This window comes from Zosterops lateralis, assembly GCF_965231275.1.
Source record: "Zosterops lateralis genome assembly, chromosome: 9".
In the NCBI taxonomy this organism is placed as follows: Eukaryota; Metazoa; Chordata; class Aves; order Passeriformes; family Zosteropidae; genus Zosterops; species Zosterops lateralis.
Genome location: NC_139769.1, coordinates 6,184,740 through 6,211,845, shown reverse-complemented (window position 1 = coordinate 6,211,845; position 27,106 = coordinate 6,184,740). Strand labels below are relative to the sequence as shown.

Sequence of the window (27,106 nt, the reverse complement as noted above, 5' to 3'; positions counted from 1 at the left end):
TTACTTATCAGGTGTATTACAAAACAAAACTCTTTTAAATTGTTTTATACAAAAGTAGTTTAATTTCCTTGAAAGTTTTTACATTACATTTGTACAATAAAGTACATTATGTATGTGACAGAAAATGCTGTTATTGCAGAATAGGTGAAACAGCTATTTTTAAAGAAAAGTTGTATTTATAGGAATCAAGACACCTTGGTATTGCTGGGTCAAAATATAGAAGACATCTTGCATCTGTTGAGTGAAGCTGCAAGAATTACAGGTATTCTTTTTGCATTCAGTGACCTTCTATCCAAACTTCACTCCTCACAACATGCTGTGATTAACTCTGGGGATATTCTGAGTGAGAAGCAAGTCTCACATGATGCTAACTGAGCTACGAATGCAAGAAATTAATCTTCACTTGTTAAAAGTAACCAACAACATATGAATACGGCATTTTTAAAGAATTTACTCCATCCCAAGACCTCACAGTTTCTTAGAGCTGTCAAGTGATGTATGTCATACACACCTGGCAGTTCCCTAGAAAATAAGGGTCATCTTACAACCAATATTAAATTTATACTGCTATAGGTCAGACCTAAGTGTTAACTATTATAAAAATATATTTTAAAGCACTATAATTTTTCTTGAACTTTTATTGCTTACACACTTGGCCAGGCTGAGTCCATAGCAAAAGAATATCAATTCTTCAAAATCCAAATGACATCTATTCTTTCAGAATATACATACCTGTCGATAGAATTTCTCATACACAGGATTTGCACTCGATAGCTGTGAAAAAGACAGAGAGAAAATTAGCCCTGGAGATCAATATTTCAATTTTCCCTCTCCCTGGATAAATAAAGATATAAAACACTCTCCACTGGTCTTCAAAGAAGCATTTATTCTGTACAGTGATGAGGAACTAGGACAGCTCTTCGTGCTGTAACTTTTAGAAGACTGACTTCTTGTTTTGCAGTCATTGACACCAGCCCAGATCAGATTTCCCTCAGCCAGGTCACCAGGTGTGAAACAGGAACTCTTAGGCAACATTGCCTATGGGCAAAAGCAGAAACCTGAAACGACTCAGGCTAAGAAGTGCTCTCTAATATTAGAGTATAAAGCAATGTAATTTCCCTGTCCGTAGCATCATTCTTTAGAATTTAGTGTCAAATGCAACCAGTCTGTAAAACTTTCAGTTGCCCAAATTAATCCCTGGATTCAAAACTAAACCCACAGCAATGGTACCACATTAAAATAGAATAATATTCTAACTTTGGGGTTTGTAACTTGAACCCTTGTTGGGGATAACTGCCTTCATTCCACTGCCCTCTACCAGACATTCAGGGCTCACCTAAAATTAAGTGGACAAGGATAAAACAGCTTCTTTGGAAAAGGCTCTTTCTTTAATTTTAAATTATTCTTAGAAACTAAAAAAAAATAAAAATCTAAGACCTGAAACAATGCAAAACCTAATCTCCTGGCCTACACTAAATACCCTTGCCCAACAGATTGCCAAGAAATGAAGTTGTTAGGGTTAGCTCTCTTCCTCAATGTAAAAAAAGGCACAAAATCAGATCCTGTTTTCATGAAGTGCATGTTGCCTAAACCAAAGGCATTTATGCAGAGGATAACTCTAGAATTCACAGTGTGCTGCCCTCACAAACCCTGTGGGAACAGCTGAGCATAATACAAGCTATTTACACAATACTTACTAAAAAAGCCCAGAGCACATCACTTCAAATATCATCCAAAACCAGAGTTCTCCCCCTTAAGAGGAAAATTATCTCAAACCTCAGGATTTGCAGACCTTTGTACAAACAGAATCCAACAAGGTAGCTTCTCTGGATTTAAAATTTAGATGTTTGAATGGATATATGGAAAATCAACAGTATGTTGTCAATCACATCTTTGCAAAAACCTTTACTACACATTATATAAATGGTTGACAGCTTAAATAACACCACAACCATTTTACTACAGCAACAGCTCCTCTTTTGGCTGAGTATTCCATGTCCACAGGTGCTGATTATCAGAAAATTACACTAAGAGATGTTTGGTAGGAATTAAGTTTAGTGTGATCTTGTGCAATTACAGAAAGTGTGCAGCATCATCAGAATGTCCTAAAAGGCAAATTATAGAGTACAGCTAGAAATAATGGGAGAGCTTCCATTCAGAGCTTATTCAGCAAGTATACTGCCCCAGAGACTCAGCTTCTCTTTTTCTAGATGTTTTTTGTTTGTTTTGTGTTTGGTGGTTTTTGTGGGTTTTGTTGTTGTTGTTGTTTGTTTGGGGTTTTTTGGTGTTTGAGGGGAGGGGGCAACAACAGGGACAAACAGCTGGTAAGGTTTTATTTGATTGCTGGGAGGTGGGTGGGAAATACCTCTCCCACAGTCAGACATGAAAAATTACATATGCTGGGAAACCATCATTGGTATTCACTGCAATACATCCATTTTTATAGTGTAACCTTGCTCTGACTTTGCTCCGGTACCCAAAGACTTTTATTATTTCAGCCATCAACTAAGCATGCAGTTACACATCCCTTAAAATAGCCTGACAAAATATACTGAAGTTTTGCCAGCCCTCAGACTGCCACAACACCAATACAACAAACAACTCTCAATCATTTTCCAGCACTCCACAGCATCTTGTATATTCTTACCTAAACCTCACATGCTTTATTTGCCCACTCAGCTACACTTTGCACAGCAGCCTAGAAGGGTAGCTCTCCCAGATATTCAAGTATTTGACTTACTAAGTGTTACTTCATTAGAATGTAAAAGTCTAAGCACAGGACAAAATTAAAGCAGAGCAGCAGAGCAGAGCTGGCCAGTGCATCTGCTGGAACCATCGATTCTCGTGCATCATCCCTCTTGCCCAATGTCACCCTTTGTTCAGCCAAATGTTTCCTTATTACAGCCAAACTGACCATTGTCACTCCTGGACAGGAAACTTCATGTTGAAGTCCTGAAATGGAAACACTAAGGGCAAAACAATCTTTTCATTCAGTACTTAAGAGTATGAGCCAATAATTCTTTATTTCATTAGTGTTTCCAATATTCATTTTAACATTAGTATCACTGCAGTAACTGCAATTTCCTGTGAATAGAATAATAGTAGTAAAAATGTTTCCCAGACTATTTTACTAGGAATAGACTAGTTTTTCCTTCAAAGTATACCCCACAATAAACTAACATATGCAAATATAATATTGGATATTCTTCTGGGATAAGAAGAAAATACAGCTCAACACCTTTCCAAGTTCTGCTGTAGAATTTACCTGGCAAAATCCTTTTTATGGGATTCATAACAACCACTTGCAGAGTAAATTCAGCTTGTTTTAAATGCAAAATGAGGGAGGGAGAAAAGGTCAGATTCCACAGCGTACAAAAATAGAAAGACATTATTATGGCTCCATTTCAAAGTTGATCACTTCATAAGGCTAATGTGTGTTGTAGCAATTACAACCTTTGATACAAACCTATGAACTTTAGAATGATAACCTAGGAAATAAAAACACCTTCAGGGACACACGTCCTTTTAATCTTCTGTTGTCAATCAATCCCCATGTTTTCATGCCTCTGGCACATTTGCATTTAGGTGTAATAAGATACTATTACCAGTCTGTCCACCCCATCCAGCCACAACCTCACTTCCAAAATGGCTTAAAAACAAACAAACAAAAGCTGTCAATTGAGAAAAACAAAAGTAATTTCCCCTCCCAACCCCAATGAGATATCAAGGGAGAAACAAACTATTCTATCCTGATTAAAATCCAAAATACCATATTCTATCACAACACAAAGCTTTAGGACTCATTTTAAGAGTTTCCAAAAGACACAATCTGGCCTTAAATGTTCTTCCTGTACTTAGCCAGCCAAAAAGCAGGTAAGTTCAAGACAAGCTGGTTTCCTTATAATGTCATTTCAAAACAATAATCAACTTCCCTATTTTTCCTTTATTGTTTTATTGTCTTAGCTGAAGTGTTTCAGGGTAAAGCTTTCTATCACTTTCGATTATATAACCAAGAACATCTCCCACAGCAATAACAAATGTATAGAAAATATTTACTATAAATTTCTATACAATTATTACCAAGTCCTTAAAAACTGAGCACTTTCTTTCCCATTGAACAGCTGAAGCAGGCACAAGAACTGCTGTCTTCTCTCTGCAGAGATGTCTGTCACTGCATAATTAGAAATGGTTCCATTTAATTTTCAAATTGCTGCAGAAAATCTCCACCATCTTCTAATCAGTACTGAACAAAGCCTGTGAAACATGAAAGAGTAGCTGCACTGCCTCAGTAGCTTCCCTCTAACATGGTGGATGCAGCACCAACCAAAAAAAAATTATGTTCTATCTGCTTTAGGAGCAGTCAACCTCCTCTATATGCAGGTTAAAACATACACATGCATACTCTGGTTTCTTCATCTGCAGGACAGAAAGAGGAACAACAGGTTTCTCGTGTCACTAAAAATTACAAACTTTGATCTTAATTTGACAATTTTGCTGATTTCTTATTAAAAAAAAAGAAACTAGAACTTTGCCAGAGACCTCAAAACCTCTGGCTCTACATTACACATAACATGTGTATTACTGTGAGGGTATCATTCATACTGCAAGTATTCGGATCCTGTGTATTCCAGTAACAAGACATTAATCCTGGCAATGTGTGCACGAGACAGGATTCCATCCAGCTCAGCCTCAGTGTAATACTCCATGTTTCCCTTCAACAACACAGCACAGCATTCTCAACTCGGCAATACAATACTCAAGTCTAAAATGAGACGTGCAGCTAATTGGGATACAAATTGATATTACATGATTTTGTCTCAGCTACCAAAGCAGCTCATAACTACTTCAAGACAACGACCACATCTCTCACAAAAAGCATTTCATCAGGAAGACTAACACAGAGTTATCTTCCTTTTCTTCCCGAGTATTTCTCTACAGTGCTTCCCTGAACTGTGAGCTTCCCCTTCAATCACAGCCAGTTTTTGAGAACAAACCACGAGTTCAATTTTCAAGAGCAACAAGAAGTTACTGAATGTCCCTATAAACCCACCTTTCAAGAAACACCTCTGCCCCATTCTCAACATCCATTTTCCACAACTTCAGTTTTCTGCTCTTCCCCCCTAAATTCCCCATATGAAATAGGCCTGATAAGCAACCACCCTTGGAAGGTCAAAACATACAACCCCTTATACTCATTACAGCTTAATTTGACTTTTCCAACAACAGATGACAATCTGTGAGATCGGACAGCTCCTTCTCATTGCTGCTGTTTGCTTGTTTCCAAACTAAAGGCAACCACAACAAAACACTCCCGTGGTAAAAGTTCCCTTAGAAGTTCCACATTAAATTCACAGTCACGCTCAGATGGTAACACTCACTGAGCAAATGCAAGTGGCAACAAGATGTTGCAGAATGGGTTCAAAATGGGTTAAAAAATATTTAAGTATCTGAAGTTTCAAAAGATACTTCAGATATTCACTATTAAAGGGAGAGAGGAGGGGGAGATAATCACCTTCAGTCTGCAACCCTTGTTCAAGCACACTTGGGGTAATAAATTTCACTACAGCTACACAGTCCTGATGTATTTTTGTTAATCAGTCAAAAGAATATAATTAGCACAGAAAAGTTTCAAATTATTGAAATTACAGCTTTGATATTCAAATAAAGGATGTGCAGCCCTCTCAGACATTGCAGCTGCAAAGCTGTCTGAAAATACCCTCGTCTCACTTGGAAATACCCAACGCCCCAGCCATGCTAAAGTAGTGTCAAACCAAACACAGGAAAGGGAACAGAAAATCGGACTCAACAGTGAGTCTGAGTGCAGGTTCATGTGCCTCTTGCTCTAGAGCAGATCCTACTGACCTGCACACCTTTATGGTGTCAGAAACTGACCTCAGTGCAGCCACCACTGCACTCTCCACCCCCACACCATAATTTTCACTTCCTCATGCTCTTCAACAGATTCTGAAGACTTCAACACTTGTGGGGACTTTTTATAGCCCAAAAATTCCACATGTTAGAACCCTACATCGAAAAGAACCGTCTTCAGGCTTGCTTGACTTTCTAAGATGATTCTTATGCAACACAAGAAGAAGAAACAAACAAGCCAAAAAAAGAAATCCCCGCACAAATGGTCAACACACAGAAATAGCTCCCTCAGTTTAACCACTGCTGTAAGCTGCAGCCACAATGGTTTTAAGGATACTGGCGGTTTTTCTGCTTCTGTCAACATTATCACATTTGTTTTTAGTCCCCCCATCCATGTGACCGAAAAAGTAAAGAAATTCTACAATGAAAGGATTACACAGCCTGTTAGCAATAATGTCTTGCTGTAGAACACACCAGAGCTGACACCCCTCTCCTCTCCCCAAATCCAGAGCAGAGCAGTGCTGTGAAAACTTCTTTCCCCTTCAGTAAGCAGATGTTCAAAGCTTTCTCATTTACTCTAAGACTATCGAGAAAGACACTCAGACAATGCTAACTTAGCCATTTTAATATAAAGCAAGCTTTCACAAAAAGCACTGTACTTCATAACTCTATACCTTTAGACTCTTAAAGACACGTTTGTTTTCTCCACATATTTGTTCATCTTTTCACTGAACTACCCTTTCTTTACTTGAAATGGTTGATATTGTCAAAACTGAACTGTGTAAGTACCTGCAAACTGTGCAGCCTGGCTGGCAGCTTTTTAAGTTTACTTTCCTGTACCTAAGCAATTAATTAAGCTCATTTACCTGCTTTTCTCTCTGTAAATGTCACAACTGGCTATCAGACTGAAGCATCCCAAGCCAGGAGGGTGAACCAACAGGCCCCACCTCACCCTTATGTCAGGTAAGAATGGAAATTTCTCATCTCACTGCTAAACGAAATTAAAAAGTATCAAAAAGTGCTGTTCATTAGCTATCGCAGCTCTAGGGAATGATCCTAACGGTACAGAATAACCTGTGTGCAGCGAGTCCATTATTGTCAGGAGAAAATGCAACCAACGGGGACGGGGGTGAGGTGAGAGCACACCGAGAACAGAAACAAGAGCGCCAGGAGTCCCCAAGTTTTCGGGCCACCACCCGCACAACTCCCCACTGTGAGGCACCTGATGGGCGCTGTGTGACAACACTGTCCCCACACCACAGGCCCACCAAAACCGAGGTGAAATGACCTGCACGCTCTATCTGCGGACACAGGTTTCTGTTAAAACACGGGACTGGTCTGTCCCCCCCGGGTCCCTGCCCGCGGCCTCGCTGCCGGAGGAGCCCCGGGTGTGTCTGGGGCCGGCCTCGGGCAGGGGCACCTCGGCCCGGCGCTATCGCCTCTCAGCCCCTCCGGAACAGCCCCGGGCCCGCCCGCCCCCGGCGCTCCCCGGACGGGGCTCGCTGGGCTCCGGCCCGGCGCCCCGAGTCCCGCGGAGACAAAAGACGGACCGCGGCCCCGCCCGCCCAGGGCCGCTCCCGGCCGTGTCTGCCCAGCCCGGGCAGAGGCACCTGCGGCCGGGTCGGGCGGGACCCCGTTCCCCGCCCGTGGCACCCCCGGCTGGCGGCGCGGGGCTGCCCGCCCTCCTCCCCTGGCCGCCGTTCTCCCTCCCGCAGACACGGCGGACACACCCCCGCCCGGCCGCCACCTGACAGCGGCGGGGCAGCTCTGCGGGGCGGCGGCGGCCGCACAAAGCGGGGGTCCCCCGGGTCGCCCAGGCGGTGGCCGCGGCCGGAGCGGGCGGTGGCGGCCCCCGGGCGGGCCGGGCGCGCAGCTCGGCGGGTACCTGTGCCAGGGAGAGGCGCGCGGCCATGCTGTTCCATCCCCCCGGCCGGGCCGCAGGAAGGACGCGCCGGGCCCCGCCACTCGCCGCACAACTTCGGCAACTTCCCCGGCCGGCCCCGGGCAAATCCCGGCACCGGATCCGCGCCCGCCCGCCGGACGGAGCCGGAGCCTCCCCCGCCGCCACACGGCAGCGCGGCCGCCCGCAAAACCGGGCGCGGAGTACCCGGAGCCGGAGCCCGCTCGAGGCAGCTGCAGCGAAAACCCGGAGCCGGAGTCCTTAGCCTGACGCGGTGGCCAATATCCCCCGCTGCCAGCTGCTGCCCTCCCCCTCACCTTCCCTGCCGGCCCCGCTTCTGCTGCAGATGCTTCCAGCATGGTGCACGGGCGCGGTGCTCCAGTCTGGTCATGACACAGGTGGGGGAAATCCCAAAACAGGAGGTGAACCAGGTCTGGGCTCCGTTGCAACAGAATTGGGCACAAGGCCCAGGAGGAAGAAGCACGTGAGGTCAGCAGGATGTCCTGACCCGACACATCCTCACAGCCATGAGGAGCAGCCCTGGGCTCGGCCTCCTGCTTCCCTCCACTCACAGGAAATTAAATGCCTGTCCAGGCAACTCATCGTTGTACATGTCCTTCTGTCTGTCTGCTTGTGCTCAGGGGAACAGTGGCTCTTCTGGGGGAGGGTAACCAGAAGAAAGGGATGAGCAACCCTTATGGCAGGAGAAACTATGAGACATCACAGGCAACAGGACACTAAGGAGCAAGCTGGAGTGGGGAGTAAATTGCACCAGATTCTCCAAACCCATGGGAAACAATTGTGTACGGACTGGCTGATAACAATACTTGTGTCACTACTCATTCTCCTGCTCCTCCTGTACCTCCTCACCTCCTCCCACTGGCTTATTTCCACTCCTACTCTGAGCTCTGCACTACCTCAGCACACATCAGTCACTGAGGGCCAAGGGAAAACGTTCCTATTTTTATACTTTACCCCAGGGTGGTTTAGACACATTTAAACTTGAAATATGCATTTGGACCAGTAAGAAGAAATTAGCTGAAGTCGTACTTGATTATTAGAAAGCTTTCCCAACATGCTTTGTTTTCTTTATCTGCTTGTAATTCTCTTCCCCTCGGCATTGTTTTTGTCCTCCTCAGCTCAGTTGTGTGCTCATGCCCCACCTCTGCATCCTGTCATTCCTCAGCTGGCAGTCATCCTGAGCTGCTAGTGCTCATCATCTGTCATGAAACATGGGATTCCTCCTTCCCACCTATTCCTTAATAAAGGTTTTATTGAAGCTCTGCTTTACCAACCTGTGTCTCAGCCATTTTTTCAGCAAGAAAAAGAAGTTATGGAGGGGAAGAATATACAAAGCAAACAATAGATATAAAAATATTCACACCATTCACATACTCACTGTCACCTCTCTACTTCACCTCACACTTCTCTCAAAAGCAAAATCCCTAAAAAGAGCACAGACTTTATATTTCTGGGTTGATTTTTTTCTTCTTTGATTAAAATTGGAATACTACTATCCCAGAATAATTAATACCTGGAAATCAAACCAGAAGACTGTAAAGCTACAGCTGTGTCTCCTGGGGAGAGCAGGAGGGAGCTCCTTGGTAAGCATTTGGAGAGCCTGGGTTTCTGAGCTGCCATGAGCTCATGTGGGTGCCCTTTGCTCTGTCAGTTTTTTCCTTCATCTCTCAGTCTTGCAGCTTGGCAGGGACTGGTGGCCTCTCAGGAGAGAGGTTACACCCAGGCTGATGTGTTCTCACTGCAAAGAGAAGGAAAATGCAAAACAGGGACCTAGGACCTGGCTCTGGAGTTGGAGTCTTGATGCCGAGAGCTGCTGTGAGCAGGATTTTGTGGGCAGGCTATCTGGCTCAGCAGTGTTCTTGCTGCTGTTCTCATTCTCTCCTGGGTGTTGCATCAAGTATTTCCCACCAGGTCCAGGAAGAGACCCAGAGCTGCAGCAAGGCTCTGGAATAAGGGTGTTGAGTCAAGGGGCTTGTGCAGGTCAGCCAGCAGAGCTGTGTCACCCCAGAGCACAATTAAAAACCCCAAGTCCCCTCAGAGCAGAACACTTGTCCAGGAGGGAGATCTGCTCCAGCCAAATGACTGCTCCTGAGGGCCTGACCTCCCTGAACCTTTGTTAGAAAATAAACACAACAAACCCCCCAATTTTACTCCCTCAAACTGTGAAGTGCACAGCAGTCTCCATCCAGAGAGCCTTCCCATTAGTGTTCTCTGAAGCTGCTGCAGCAGACTCCAAGTTGCAGCTCAGGAACAAGCAGGCAGTGCCAGGTACGTGGTTATGTACCTTCCCCCTGGCTGTGCACACTCACAGTCATCAGGTATGACCACTGTGTCCACAGTCAGAGGGCAAGAATCACTCAAGGTAACCACTGTGGCCTCTACAAATTAAAATAATAATGAGTTTCACATAATCAACACTGAATTAGTGTGGTCACGTAGATCTGTGCTGTTGTTGATCACTCCATGTAACTCACAGACAAATTGTCCTGGACGCCTCCAACCACCTGAGTTAAAACAACCAGCTCAGAGCCTCAGACATCTCTATAACAATTACAACAGCACTTGTCAGCCTGCTGATGGTGAATGATTGTACTGCAGATTTTCACAAATCCAGAATGACAACTCCCAGAAGAAAACCAGCTCTCTGCTTCTCAGCTGGAATTGAGATGTCATCACTTAACACTGGATCATAAAACTGGACTTCATATTTACTTTCAGCCAAGAGAAAAATCACAGCAACTAAAATTTACTCAAAGCTGTTGGCAGGTTTGCAAAACAATGCCCTCCACTGACCTTCTTGGCTTAGCTATGAGCAGCTCACCAGGGCTTGGCTAGAGTGGAAGAGCTCCTGAAATCTGGAATGGAGGTATTTTCTAAATGTACTTCTACTCTTATTTTTTCCTCAGTAGAAACCCCATTCTTCTGTCTCTCCCTTTGCTGACCCGATGAATCTTGACCTTTTGCAGTATCTTCTGTGAATTGTGTAAGGAGTGGTGGGATTCTGTGCTGAGTTTTCAGGAAAGCTTGTTAAGAACATAAGAAAATCAAAAGATCAATGAACTTTAAGAACATTAATAGTTTCATTTTACATCTTTTTGCATTCAACATGAATTCTCCTGCAGGAAATGCTTATCTGTAATCTGCTCTGTAAGAACTGCTATATGTTGATTTTTTGTTCCAATATCCTCTATTACAGTGCACTTGATACCCAAAGGACATGGAAAATAGTATTAGCATGCTTTTATTTGTAAGCATAATAGGATTTTCTATGATTTTAAGTACTGGCATTTTGACAAATAGGTACCAGATCTCAGTGTTCTTTATTGTTTCTTTAAAAGTACAGTGCACAAGGTTATGTCTACACTATCTACAAACAAGGGACTACTAACAAATCCAATCCAAACTAACCAAATGGCTGGTGAAGACAAGGCCCTTGCAGCAATGCAGTGAGCGCAGCAGCAGCACAAACATTTTGGTGCAAATCCCCACTGTGAGACACTGTGTAAGAGTTTAAAGTGACTTGTTCTGTTGCAGCTGAATTTGAAAATGTGCTGCAGCAAGATAGGACAGAAAGAATCACCACCAGTCAGTCAAATACTAACGACCTCTGTTTTATAGATTTCCAAATAAGTTTGTTAGTAAAGCTGGTAACGTTTTAATCATACCCACTGATCTCCCTGGAAATAATACCTTAAGTGTCCATCTCTTCTTTCTTAGAGCTTTGTTTACCCTCTGGATCAGCACACAGGAAGCTCAAAACAGCACACAGGCATTTAGTGTGACTCGTTCTGCTCGTTCTAGGAAAGGTGTTACTAAAGCCCATGAGCACACCGGAGGCTGAGAAAGGGATGAATCAGTCCTGCCTCCTGCATTCCTGAGCACGAAATGAGGTACCCAGCTCGCTGGAATTCTAGTGCAAAGCAGAGCAGTAGCTGCAGCATTGCGTATACAGAATCAAGAATTTAAAAGTAAGAAGGATTAAGGCACTTTGAGTTTTACAGAACAAAAGGAAACATATGCATCAACACACAAACCAAAAGGAAACATATGCACCAACACACAAAATCCTGGCTGAAAAAAGGAATCACTGTTCTATGATCAAAGACTAATGCAAGGGAACCTGCCCACAGGCAAACAGACTGTCTTACATTGCACAGCTTTCAGAGAGCCAATAACACCCATGCTCCTCATACAGAACAGCATTTCCCACATCTAGGTTACTGAAAGATCCCTCCTGAGAAATAAGGAAGATCATCATACAAACTTTGACAGCCTTTGGACTGAAGAGACCTTTTATCAGAAGTCTCAGAGTGCTTTCCAGGACTGATGGTACAAGCTGGTTTAGGAAGTCATGACTGCAGGCGTGCCTTTATCTAGAAATCCACCCCAGGATATGCTTTGTGTGCTCTTTACTTTTTGTGCAGCTGCAAGTTTTCTAGACAAAGGGTTACAGATAGGCTGCTATGTTTTAAAGCCACAAGAGAATACTACAATCATCTAGCCAGACTCCAGCAGACCTTCTGTAGAAATCTGTTAATTTCTGGGTTTCTTTTGCATAAAACATGTAATCTGTGAGTCCTACAGTGTATTTTCTAGGAGAATGTCTAGTTATTAGAGTATGTACATTGATCATTATGAAAACTGAATAGGAATTATCCACAAATTCATCTTGTTCTGTGCTCTTGGCTTCTTAAGGTGGTTTGCAGACTTTCAAAGTTATAGCAGCTTGGAAAGTATTTCAAAGTGGGATATGGGATGATCAAATTTATATAAAACTGTAGCAGTATTAAAGAAACAAAATCTAGGCTATTAAGGTAACTGTATATTTCTTAATCTCTGAAGTGTTTTCGGTTCAGATGTTCAGAAGTATTTGAATATATCTGAATTTAACTCCTTCATCTGGCAGGAACAGAGTACAGTATGGAATCATTGCAACTCTTTGTTTTGTAAAATTATGTCATCTATACTGCCAGTATTCAGAAATCCAAAAGCTAAAATTATTTTTGAACTGTAGTATTTAAAAAGAACAATCCTGAATTTTTAATAAGATAATGGTAAAATTGAAAATAACCTGAATAGGGCCTGAGTGAATCTCTTTAATCATATTTGATGGAAGAGTTGACAAATCTGAAATGCGGCGGTACAGATCCATACTATTTTAAAACATACACAATATGGGTTTTCATTAGGACTGTAAGCATATTTTCTCAAACTAATTTATATTAGCCAGTTTCATGGGGCTACACCTCATGTTGTAAAAGAATAAGAGAAAATGTAGATATATACAAGAGGTCAGCTTCACCTCTAGATAATTATCTGGATGACTGACAGCAGAATGACATTTTTCATTCAAGACCATATTTGAAACCCAGAAAATCTTCAATAGGCATTAATTTGACATGTCCAGCTAGTGTAGCAGTTGGAGATTTCGCTGTTCCTTGAACAGCTTAATGCATGTTCTGACAGAAATAGAACAAGCAATAGCACTGCTGAAACAGCATCAGTCCTCATCATAAATTAAACACATCGATATCATCGTGTGTAGTGTATATTAAACCAAAATGAGGATTGAAAACTAATATGTTTACAAAGTAGCAGGCAGAAAAGCTTTTACCAATTTCTGTTCCCTGTTTCCTTAAGCACGTTGTCTATACTATAATTCCAGAGAACACATTGCTCACCTTTCTGAAACACTTAATAGATTATTACATTTAAAGAAAAACCAGAAAATATCAAAAATATAATCTACACACTGAATTCCCATCATTCCCCTAACCTAGAATTAATTCACTCTGCCCTTCACAAAGATAATTAATTTCAGAGTTATAAGATACATTACATAATTATATAAAAGAGCATTTGGTATTTTTTCTCCTCAGTAAATGGTTTGTCCTTAAGACAAACTCATGACTGTTTATGGTATTTTTATGGCATTAATGTAACTCTTGATACTAGCAATGTTTCTTCTTGAGATTTCCTTACTTCTCCTCCCAGTTATTTTCATCTTCTTATCTATTCTTACCTTCTCCACTTTCATTTTCATCTAGTCTTAATTACAACCATAACAATGTCAAAATGGTTCAGAAAATATTAAAACAAAATAACACCAATGCAGTAACATTGGTCATAAGGCAAAAAATAACTCACAAATCACAGTAACCTATACAGCAACCCAGTCTTCAAGCTGAGCAATTCAGGTAACAACTTATTCAGGAGAACACATAATTCATATTTAATTTTACACTAGTAATCAAAACTTCTCCTAAATGTAAATCATGTTCCACTTGCTTTTAGCAATGAAGTCTCTCATGTATGGGAGCTGCAGTGACAGAACAGAGATCTCAGCTGGGTTAAGTTGGTGAGTGCCAAAGGTTCAGTGAGGAGATGAGTCAAAGACCTCAACAATAGTGGAAAATGAATCATATTTGAAAAGGTGTTAATGATTTAGCCCTCAGAGTAGACAAGGACAGAGATGATTTGACCATTTTAGTTAACCTTGATTGAGTGACATTTAAAACTGTGTTTTTGCTGCTATGGAAAAGATTACAAATTATGGACAAATGTAGTGAGAAGCAAGGGCAAGGTATTACTTGCCTGCATCTGTATCAGTGCTGAGAGCTGTAAAGGAGCCTGCAGGTTGCACTCTGTGAAAGCAATCAGATATCAAATTGCAGTGCTCTTTCTGCAGGCAGAAGGAATTTCCACAGATGCTCTTTCAGCTGCACTTCCCCTTCTCAAAAGCACAGTCCTGCTGTATGTCCATAAATGAGAAACCACCATGTGGGATTTTTTTTTATTTACAGCCCTGTAGCAGGGAGTGGAATCTGTTCTGTTACTTGGCCAACTATTGCACAACATCAACAGGCAAAATGTTCCTTTAAGTGCAACACATATAATCCCACTGGTGTCAACACATAAGACTAAGGAATGTTTCCTTAAAACGTCTCTTTGTTTTTTGGACTCCTGAATAATTGATATATAATTATATTTTTTCATTCTTCTACATCAATAATAGAGTATAACTTGACTGATGAGATAGTACCAAAAATATTGGCCTCCATGAAAAATGTTTTAAACACATACAATAAATATCATTGCTAAGTATTAAAGGCTGAATATTCTCTTATTGCTGTAAAATACAAGAGCAGTAAAGAGCTCACAATTCAAAATATGTTCTCATTTGATTGCACACACAATGCAATTAAAATATAAAATATCCTTAAATATGACCAAGTTATTTGCTTAATGACTGATTTGTTTACTGGTTTGTTTGGTTGGTTGATTTTGTTTGTTTTTTGTTTTTTTTTTAAGACTAAGTTGCAGAAGTAATGCAGCAGTGATTCAGCCTCAATGGAATTGTTAAGGTGTGCATGTGACTGATCAGAGGCAAAAGGGCATTAATGGAATTTGAACTCCATGAGCTGACAAAGGACTTGCTTTCCTCTGTGCCTCCTCTATTCCTGTCCTGTTAGTGGTAATAAAAGAAATCTCACCTGTCGAACAGGTGAAGCTAATGCAGCTATAAACAGACATAGCTATACAACAACTACAAAGTGAAAGTCTGGTGACCATCCATAAAAAATGTTTCGTTAAATGACTTTTAGTAGCATTTAAAGCCGCTGTGGTAAATAATTCCAGTGTAATCATCACTGTGGCCTTGAAAAATACATCATGGATTCAGTAGCTTCACAACAGTTTTTCAATCAAACTTGCTCTCTTTACAAATAAAATTCCATTTAAATATATTTTGCTTTTAAAATGCACTGCAGAACCTGAAAGACTCTGTCGACTCCCACTGTTATTGGTAATAATAATTTAAATGAGATTCACAAAATATGAGAATCAATTGAAGAATGTTATTTATAAATATCTACATCAGATTACCAAAATCATTGATGATGATGCACAAGCACCAAACCACCAAGATTTTTCAGATCCACATATCAATTTAATTTGTTGAATTAATTCAATGACAAACAAATTTGACCTTCTCTAGAAGGACAATCCTCCCCCGCAAAGGTGCTCACAAGACAAATATATATCAGGTATAAAACTGACACAAAGAACACTGAGGTCCAAAGGAGAAAAGTATCAAGGTTTTAGGTATAAAACAGAGGCAGAAGCCATATAAGGTAAGGTCACATAGCTGGATGAGTTTTGCAGAAACAGAAGATGTATTCTTCCTGAAAGAATTTCCATGATTCAAAAGACATTCAAATTCCATCCAAAACTTGAAACATTCTTGATTGTCAGTCTCTTTATGTTTAGTGAAGATGCATAATTTGTTGCTGTTGAAATCAAGTTTACTGTAATGATTTTCCTTACAGAAATATCTGTACAAAATGATTTAATGAATTTCTGCCTCCTTTCCTTGTGATAGCATTAATGATGGTAAATTACATATATACAGATGAGCATGAGAAAAAAACACTCCAAAATCATCAGTAGAGCTATTTAGTTAACTGTAAAATGAATATATAGATGAGTTGCTTAATTTAGCTCAACTCCAATTCTTCTAAGTAAGGAATAAAAGCCAGGCTAAAAATTAGCTGTGGGTCTCCCACAGAGGACTGCAGAACAGATCCATGTTGTGCTAGATGGCACAACTGCCAGCCCAAAAATACAAACCATTCAGGTACCTTGTAGAGATCAAGGTGAGGAAAACCTGTATTGTTGTATTTATAAATACAGCTATATAGTTACTAATTAAAAGAATGAAACAGAAGACCTTAGGGGAGGGTGTGTGGGGGTTTTATGTGTGTTTTAAATGCATTTATCATGTACATTGGACAACAAATTAAAGCAGATCCTACAGCCAGGACTTTTTGCTGCCAGTGAGGCTTGAAAGGGGAAAAGTATCCAAAGATTGCTTCAGGACATGAATGAGGAAACTTCTGATCAAAGTCTCTGACAGCAGCACAGAAGCTTGGATTGCTTCTTTGGGTTTCTAAATCCCTCCATGGATATGTTTCCAATCAGGCTACTGGAAAATACTGTATTTTAATTTAATTTCTATGTCAAGAAATGTGATAGGGGCAGGACAGGCAGCTTGGCGTGTATAACAACTGGCACAGATAAAAGCCAGCCAGATGGCATTAGGCTAAAAGAGTTCTCTTGCCCAAAATATAGAACCCACATCCTTGGCAGATTCTAAAACCAGCACAGAATCTGTCTCTGTGTCCTTTTACCATTATCGCACAGCTGACTTTTATATATATCTCCAGTTCTGATCCCTGCCCTTACAGCTTTGTAATAACTTCACAAATTTCTCATACAAGGAAAGCACTTAACAGGATTCGACAAGGAAAAAAATTTAATTAGACCTCTTTTCCTTTCAGGTAACTCAATTTTTTAACATTGCTGGAATAACATTCATCAGTTTCTGTAGCTTTGGGGATTACTAATTTAAAAAGTAATAGAATTTAATACTTGAATAAGCAATGTAGTATGAAGATCTATTTTTTAGCAGATGAGCAGATTTAACATATCAAAAAAAGTAAAACGCCTCAAATTTTAGATGTTGCACATTTAATTGCACATATGCAGTTATTTGATTAAATGAACTATGTGAGCTACTTGAAGCAAGAAGAAATATTTCCAAACTCAATCTAATGTCATAATTAAGACTCTTCATGTACATTGAATAAGATCTGCCCAAACAATACTATATATCTACATTTGGTCAATGTTGTGTTCACAATTTATTATAAACTATACTAAAGTCTGATCCTCATTACCAGAGGACTCAAACTTTGCTAATAATACAGTCTAGCTTAATGTGAAAACCCGTAAAAAAGAAATATAATTATCTAGAAAAAGAATCTGTGACAAAACTGCATTTATCCCTCAAATCTCCTGGTTGGTTCTAGATTTACCATTCCTTCCATCACTGCACTATGTGAGCCAAATTTTCTTCTCACATACAACTGCACAATTGCTATCCAAGTCCACAGGTTCAGAGAACTTCATGAAGAGCAGATGGTCTTATGTCAGTCTCTACTGCTTGCAAAGAAATCTCCATCTCCAGCCAGCATGAGATTCAACAGACACAGGACTTCTGCACAGTGCTCATGAGAGGGAAGTAAAGCGTTCCCCTGAAAACTGGACAAGGAAATGCCTAAAATTGCAAGCTGACTGAAAAAGTAAAAGGAATTGAGTCAGCATTCTGGGGAAAGGAAGGAAAAGGGAGGCGGTGGAACAAGCAGTATATTCTTGGAGAGAAAAAAAAAAAAGTATGTTCAAAGCAGATACCATGAAAAAGATAAGTGCTACTAGTATGCCATAAATAATATAAGATTCACATAATGCACCATTAAAGTTTATGGATCAAATCCTCTTTCCTGGCCATGATGTACTTAGGCATAACAAAGACACTCACAGAGATAGTTACAGCCTTCTGATTCACTACCCAGCCCAGTTCATCTCTGGCACTGAGATGGGACTGGAGATGATTCATTAACAGAGGGAGCCAAATTGCAATTTCTCTACCCTACAATCCCTTTAAGACACTGTTTAAAGGGGCTGTAAAACTGGCTAATATATTACCTCTTAGTTCATTCAGAACTTTTCAGTCTAGAAGAGAATTTTCCTGGACCTTGGGTGCTTTTCTCTTGTTTTGCTGTGCCTGAGCACTGACAGGGAGCCCAGGACAGTGAACAAGGCCTAAGGCTTTCCCCTTCTAAGCCCCCTCAGGTTACTCCAGCTGTGTGAATGCTTCAATTTGTCCCAAATAAACAGAGTTTATTTAGATGTGTCATGCACATGTACATGCACATCCATGCTTACTGATCACTAAACTGCAAAGCCAATTCAAATTTCTTGTGTTCAAGGGAACTGTAAGCCTGGGTGCAATGTGCCCTCCGAGCATGCATAATCTGAAACAGATGGCTCAACAGATGAGCTGCCAAACACTCAAGGCCAATTCAAATGCCATCCAAAAGTAAAAGTTATGTGGGATAAAAGTTTTCCTTGTCCCACTTTAGATAAACAGGGCCTATCTGGTTGGAAGATGATTATTTCTCATTTTCTGCTTGTCTACTTATTCTTTTAAATATGGCATGCTCTAGAAAACAAATTCAGTTTTACCAGCTGCCAGAATTTTCCAATCTCTTGTTTAGGTTTTTGTTTTAATAAAGCTTCATCCTCTGGAGTGAAGAGATTGCAGGGTTATTTAAGCTTAAGTTAAAAAACAAAGATGACAAGGAAAGAGCAAAATACAAGAACTTTCTGGTCTTCAAGATTGCAAAAAAAATGGTTGAAAATATGAACCCTTCAGAAACCAAAATTCCTTTTTAACTCATGCTTTGGTTGGCAGGGATTAAAGCACAAATAAATAATTTCAATTGCATGGAATATGAAGTGTATTGATTTCCCATTTATACACTCTGATACTAGATGATACTAGAGAGCTCTCCCCAGCTTGTGATATTCCTGGTTTTTGCACAGGACTCCCCGCCCATAGCTTGCCTAAGTGGAGGCATTGATCCTGCAGGCATTATTTTGCCTTAGGCAATGCCTTCACTGTAAAGTAAACCTGATTTGAAGCTACCATATGTCTTGATTTTCCCATAAAGGCTGTTTTTTTGACACCTGGATCTTTTTCCTGAGGGCACACACACATACCTATGTACATATATAAACCTATTAATCTGTCAACTCCCCAGACTCTGTATCTAGGTGTCTGAATTTCTTAACATCAGGAATCCTGACACAAGACTATTGAATACATTCAAAAACCCCAGACAATGGCAGATCGCATACTGCAGCTTCAGTGTGCATGAAAAAAAATGAACATTTCCAAAAAGTAATTACATAGTCTGAGCACTCACAGTACAGAATATGCCCATGTTGCTGCTGGGAACGGAAATGACAGCCATCACTTCAGTCAGCCAAGCACCACTGAGATCAGTCAGACTGCAGAATATTACCTATGCTTCACACTGCACCAGCTGACACCAGTACTGATTATCCCTTGAAACGTTTAAAGTACTACAGTGCTACAGTTAAGGATTTGTGGGAGTAGAAGATTCAAGCTAAAACACACAAAGAAATTGTAAGTTAACTCCACAGTCAAGACAAAGGGTGTAAGATTGGTCCACTACCTACAAGAAAATGAAAATTGCTGCTTCTGTGTTTTAGAAATTCTGTGACACGAGTAAATGTAATGCAGAATCTGTAGCAATTAAATGTAAGATATCACTGCTGATATTTAGCAGACTAAATTCTCATTCAAAAGCATGAAGCCAAATAGATTTAATATTTTACAGACAGATGGGTTAATGTTATCAGTATCTAAGTGACAGCTGGATCAGGGAAAGCCCTGTGTAGGATTTTATTTGGTCTAAAATTGACAGATATGTAAGTCAAAATCTGAAAGACAGGTAAGACAACAGCTCATTTGCCACCAGTTTTGCTGTATTGAGAAGAGCTGTATCTGTCCTCTATTTGTCAGACTAGAAACACAAACCAGAGAGTGCAATGCTAATGATAGACTCAGATCCTCCTCTTTTGCTTATGCATTATGAATAGCAGAGCTTAACTGAGTAGTTACATGCTTTAATCTCTAAGTCAGTGCAATAAATTTTGCTCTTGATTATGTACGTGTAACTACATCAACACCAAAGGAACACAAAAGTGTGAACAACGTTTGGGCTGTTTGGCCTGGAGTTGGAAACACCCAACTAAACCCGTGCTCTTCTTTCCTGGTAACTTATTTCCAAAAGCCCAAGGCTGCTAAATCGCCAAACTGCACAGTTGACCAGTAAATTAGAACAAATTATTTATTGTGTATACCTCAAATAAACACACCCCTGGAAGAAACTACGATGTCCTAAACATTACCAACTTCAGCTTATGCTGTGCAAATCAAAGTTTCACTGTACACTGCAGACTTTTTTTATTGTTAGATTTCCTTGTAAGTACATTCCTTACAAGCTTATTTTCAAAAAAAAAAAAATTCTCTTGGGCAATGGAAAGCAAATTATGTAACTCTCCATTTTGTCAGTTGTCCAGAGAATTTGGTTAACTCCAGTAGCGTTTAGAGATTTTAATATTAATGTTATTGTAGGATTTTCTTAGAAGTTACATTGCAGTTGCTGCTGCAATAGTTTATTGGGACACTGGGAAGTTCAAAGACTGAACTTTTGAAACTTGGAAGCAAATAGATGCAACAAGGCCTGGGTTTTCTTGGCTTACAAAGTGAGTAACAGAGCTGCCCTGTGTGTGCTGCTGCCTACGAGCTGAGTAGGATTTCCTTTGTTTCAGTCCACGACATCTGGGTGTATTTCAACAATTCAGCTTCAGCAAAAATCAGCAAAACTGTTCATGTTGGAGAAGGGGGAAAGTAAGGTCTGACTACTAAAATGTAAAAAATTAGGCTATGATATTAATAAAGATTCCACAGAAATCCCACACTTTTCCTGAAAAAAAACCCTGGCAACTCAAAACTCTCCTTAAAATAATAGTTAAAGAGTCTCTTGGTGAAAACAAGTCCCTAAATGAAAATAAGAACATAATACAAAGATAGCAGTAATGGCTCAGAAGAAAGGTCTAAACAGCCAAGTGTCCTGTCTCCAGCAGTGGCAATACTCAATAGCAATGGGAAATGGTAGGAGTGGAAAATGCAGTGAGACTGCTCTGGTGTAATTCCCAAAGCTCCAATGATTTACAGTTCAGAAGTCACCTGAGGTGCAGTCAATTCTTGTGAGTGGTTGTTTTACTTTAGACAGCAGCTTAATGTATCCAATAATATGTCCAGGGCTTTTGTCTTCATCCTACCAAGACTGAAACCTCACCAGGTGCATGGGCTTTCCCTGATCCTTGTACCTGAGGTTTTTTTCCTGCTCATACCAAGCTGATGGAGCTGCAGGAAGTGCTGCTCTGAACTGAAGTCTCACTTCATCTGGGGAGCTGATGTAGCTGCATTCTGCACGAGTCTGCGAGTTCACACATAAATGGAATATTCTCCTGACAGCTCCTGAGAGCTGACACAGTAGCAAAGCACCCATCTGCTTTCTAAATCCTGCTCCAAGTGCACATCATGATTTTTGGGGAGCAATCTGAGTTTATTCTGCCTATTCTGGTGGCTGCTTATTTGTCTTCGACTAAATTAGTTTTCCCCTTCTTTTTTTTTTTTTTTTTTTTTTTTTTCATTTCTCATAGAAGAGAGAGAAAATTGAATAGGAAAAAATAATTTCTGCATTTTTGCTTTCATCAAAACAAGGAGAAAGCAAATCCTTTAAGTAGGCATGAAAAAGGCTTTTTCATTCTCAGATAAGAAGAAAAAATCTTCTCCAGTTTTTGGTAGGATAAACTTTGCTGCTTTTGTGTCTCATTCTTACACAAGAAAGTAACCCTAAAGAAAAATCTTTTTGGCATCCCAAAATCAGGGCAGTATTAAAGTGTTCATGGACTCCTCCTACATACAAATCCATGAGAGTGATGCTAGATCTCAAGAAAAATTATTTTACCTTAAATTCCAGAAGAAAATGTATAGGAGACAGAAGCTGATTCTGCATTGACACAATAGAAACTTAGTTTTAACAGAAACCCTTTTAATACTTCTCATTCTGGAAATTAAATGAACAATAAAGGCACACATCATACTTGTATGTTATGATGCATTGCTCAGCTCTAGATCTCCTTGACTGTACTTTTATCCTTCCTTTCATCACCTATTTAATACCCTAAAAATTACCACAGGAAAAATATTTTGGAACCTACTTGTATGTATAAACACCAGTTTTAAATACTACCTGTGATATTGCTGTCTCTATTAATAATAAATAAATACAGAGTACAAAGAAAAACAAACAGTCCTTAACTGAAAATAAACACATAAATCTTTATGATTAGTGGCAATATTCTAAACTATTAATTGAGTTCTTACCTTTTCCCTTGCTAAATTAGCTACACATCAAACTCTACTGTTAAGTCTAAATTTTCTGATAAGATGATGATGGATGAATTACATTCTTGCTAAACTGTCTACCAAGAGCAAGTAACCTTACTTGAAACACACTACTAGGGCAAACACCATGAAAAAAGGTGAAGGTGAGAAAGCTTTGGGAAAAGAGATTATGCTTATTTGCCTTTTTGTAGCAGTGGGCTGCATACCACAGCTGCAATGAAGGAAACATTCCAGTTGAGCAGCATTCCTCTGTATCTTTTCAAAGTCTCTGTGGAGGCTAAAGTAGGAATGACTTATTTGCGGTTGAGAAAATAGCAGGGGCTTCTGCATTAAATTTTAAATACATTCTGCCCAGAGGATGATAAGATGTTTAAATCAAATGATGAGACATTACCCATGAGCAATGCATTAAGAGTATGAAATGGGATTCAGCATGCTGTGAATTCTAAGCTTCTGTACTCAGCAAAGAATCATAGACTCAAACAATACCAGGTTGGAATTACCATATTATCCTCAAGGATAACATGGTCTATTCTTTCTTGGCAGAAGTACAGACTAGACAACATGGCCCAGCACCCTGGGCACCCTGAATTTTAGAAGTGTCCATGACCTGTTGATCTTAAGAATAAATTGATATTGTATATGTATGTTGTATATGATATGATTGTGTATGTATATTGTATATGATATGATATTGTAACTTTTATAATAAAATAATACAAAGATTACAATGAATTGTTCACCAAAATTCATTTGAGTGTTTTTCTACTTGCTAGATTGATTTTCAGATTGCCAGAGCTCAGACAATGTAGAGATGGAAAACAGCCTGTATAACTATTTCTTTGGTATAAAGGCTAGGTGATTTTAAAAATTACTTTGTATTAGATTTATACTGTGTTTAAGGTACAGAATTGGTTAGAAGGTGCTTTCCCCATTAAATTTTTACTGCTATTAATGCCTTCCTCTCGGAACACTGAAGATCTCAGACATGATCAGGATGTGTGGGAGGAATTCTTTGTCCTCTAAGTAAACTGAGTGCAGAAGATAATCACATTTCTTAACAGCCAAGCCCCTCAACAAGCCCAGAAATGTACTTCTTGGAGAGATGTTGAGTCCTAAAGTGTCAGTCTGCACTCCTGCAACTCCAAGATAACGTTATGTCAAACTGTCCTGCAAAACCTGCATTTACTCTTAAGAGGCCACACAAAAATTTCAAGTTTTGTTACTGCTTCAAAGCTATTCCAATATGTCCTTAAAACGTGTTTCTACGTAGACCTTGTAACAGGATTTGTCCATTCGGTGAGTCACTGGAGTTGCTTAACTGAGCAACTCCACGCCTTGTTTTTAAAACACACTGCAACAACGTCTGACAAACTCCTCCTCCCAGTCCTGCCAAGCGTCGGTGCCAGCGAGGTGAGTCAGCTGCGTCTTTGCTGCATCATCCCTCTGACAGACAGCACTAGAGAGGATTAAATAACTACACACGGAATAAATCTGAGTTTCAGCGTCATCTCTATCTTAAATTCAGGAGAGAGTTTTCAGCCCTGTCTTAAAGGGTATCACAGTTTGGCTGAACACATTCACACATTCCATGGGTTTTGGGGAACTGGCTCCAATATTCCAGTGCTCTAAACACAACAGGGAAAGATGGGATTCTGAACTGTAGGAAGGCAGATCTAATGTTCAAAGAGAAGAGCCCCTTCTCTTGTGAACTTACACCAAATACAGCCATAAGCAACAAGCAGAAACAGAACAGGGATTCTGAGACTTCGTGACTTGATTCCCATACAATCTGCTGTAATTTGATTTTTTCAGAATACACTAATATGGAGTCATTTAGAAGACTCAGAAAGGTCTGCTTAGCCCTCAACGAGGTTCCTCATCCCTGACCTAGAGGAATTTATGGTAATTCATTAAAATCAGAGAAAAACTAGTTAAAATGGACAGAATTGGGAAAATGTATTGCTAATGGCTTTTATTTCATAGAATCATAGAGGAATTGGCAAGAAAGGCCCAAGAGAATTATTTGCTTGCCTCAGAAGCCAACTACTGTCCTCCTTCCACTGTCTTGTTTTTTCATAAACATTTGTATTAAAACCAGTGACAGTATAATAAATCTATTCAGAAAACCTACTTACAATGGCACTTACTGTCATACTTGATTTAATTATCCTCTTTGAAGAATGACTGCTTGTAGGGTGAAGGTGATACTCTCCCATTTATCTTCCTCTCTGTAATCCCCTAAACCAAACATAATTCTGAAAAAAATAAAATAAAAAACGTTTTTATTTTTGGCTCTGACAATGCTCCTATTCTTAGTGTAGTTGGGATGTGCACAGAGGAACTAGAAAATACCTGTAAAGGAGAGTAGCTGGAGACTGAGGATGACACAGAGTGCTCCATCTTCTACTTGATTGTAGTTTATTACTGCATTTGTTACCCACAAAAAATAAAATGGAAGGGATATTTCCCTGAAGGTACAAATAAAAGACATTATTTGCTATCAACAAGCAAAAAAAAATCATCCACTATCAGGCTAAAACATAAATTCTTAATTATGATGATTACATTATCAGTAGTTGACATAGTGAACTTACAGGACAAGCAATACAAAATTAAACTACCAGCACATTTTTGAAGTTGGAAAAGAAACTGAAACAAAATGGTATTTTTTTTCTCTTCTCAAATGCTTTCCTTATGTTCCTCAGAACCCCAAGCAATTGCAGCTGTTGGGAGAACCAAAAGCCACTTTCACTGCTGCCAGTCACACTCCCAGACACCCTGAAGGAAACCCACAAGCCACAACTTCATCACTGAGGTTCTTCTGAGTTCAGCCATAACTTCAGCAAAATTTACAACAGAAAAGCATTTTCCTCTTAAAGAATCAGACTTCCAGTGTTCTCTTGCTTCCATTGCCTACCCTGGTCCTTCACTGGTATTTACTCTGATCAGCAGTGTCTTCCTTTTGGCTGGAAACCAAGCAGATTTAAACTGTAATGGGCAAAACCATAATTTACTGGACAAGCTTTGACAAAGAAAAATAACACAGAAGAAAATTTTAAAAATAGGGTGCAAATTGGGATGTCATGGAAAACACAGGAAGGACTGGGCATATCTGAGGTTTCCCCAACATTCCTGCTGGGACAGCCTGAGTACCCTGGAGGCCACTTCATGGTCAGGAAATGTGTGTGTGGCTGGGATGAGAATGGACAAGAATCTGGACAAGATTTTCAGCTGATGGAGCAGTGCATGAAACAAAGGCAGCACAAGGTAACAGCTGCTGCCTTCAGCCCAGTTCTGTTACCTCTGTAGCACATTAGTCTCTCAATTGACAATAAGTTCTAAATGTTACAAAGGATGACACTCCAATCTAAGTTAAGTTGTATAAAATATGGAGAACATCACAATAAAAATGTCTAAGTACAGAAAACAGCTCTTTGTAACTGATCCAGATGGAATTCAGACAGAACATGTTAAAGCAAACTAAATTCTTCTATGAAGAAATTTCTCACTAGCATCTATTTTAAGCCATTTTTAGTTAAAAATCATTGATGCTAATGATTTAAAATACAAAGGATATAAAAAGAGATTATGGCACAGTTGTGGCTGATTTCAGTTCATTGATTTGTTTCAATGAACTAAAATGTTTGTACTTATTTTTGAAAGTAATCTGAATAGGTCCCAAGAATCTTTATCAGAAGGGTCTAAGTAGCTCATCCTAAATCCTTCAGTAGTGTCCTCATGATCTACCTTCAGTATAGGGGAGTTATCTGACAGACACAGTGACTGGCATGAAAGTGCATAAACCTGTATGATAAACCCTGGATGCCCGAAGACTGTCACTGAAATGTATTTATTCAGTTTATGTGGGGCTTTCTGAAAAACAATGATTCTCTGATCTCTGCCAAATTACTTTAAGAGACTATCCACACTGCATTTCTAAAAGAAACCTTGAGTTGAACTCCCCCTTTTATACCTGTTAACACAGCTTTTCCTACTCTAAACTTTTAGCTAAAATGAAGTATCTAAAATACATGGTTTTTCTGGTGGATACAAGTTTTTGTCACATTTCCACCCAAAAAAGAGTCAAAGATAACAAAGATATTCAGTGTAAACCGAAGTTCAGGAAATTCAGCCTCTGGCAAACCAAGGTAAATAAAAAGCTCTTCTGTGGAGAATTTCCCATTGCGGATGCTCTGCCGACACACAATTTTTTTCAGGGTTAAGCCAAAAGGGCTTTTTTTTTCCATGAGTTCTTTGCATTGTTTCAACTTCTGTGACATAATAGAGCCAAAGGAGTGATCTGAGATAATAAAGCTCCAGTCCAGCTACAGCTTTAACTGGCAGCACTAGTAATGTTCTGGCACCATCTGATGTTTTTTGTTTTGCTTGCCTGGGTATAATCTCTA

The 27,106-nt window shown here is 39.9% G+C and overlaps 1 protein-coding gene across 4 annotated transcripts in view; it reads right to left on the bottom strand.

Moving 5' to 3' along the window:
• The window catches only part of EPS15 (epidermal growth factor receptor pathway substrate 15), a 68,194-nt gene that overhangs the window by 39,604 nt on the left and 1,484 nt on the right, over positions 1 to 27,106 (bottom strand). For 3 of the 4 annotated variants that reach the window (XM_083868080.1, XM_083868078.1, XM_083868081.1), the window contains exons 2-4: positions 25,053 to 25,168; positions 24,848 to 24,955; positions 733 to 774 (exon numbers count right to left, since the gene is read on the bottom strand). In XM_083868080.1, the coding sequence (XP_083724206.1) occupies positions 733 to 774; positions 24,848 to 24,916 (111 nt within the window). In that variant the 5' untranslated portion in view covers positions 24,917 to 24,955; positions 25,053 to 25,168. Of the gene's footprint in view, positions 1 to 732; positions 775 to 7,753; positions 7,881 to 24,847; positions 24,956 to 25,052; positions 25,169 to 27,106 lie in introns of those variants that run through there. The other variant, XM_083868079.1, reaches the window with a different exon arrangement.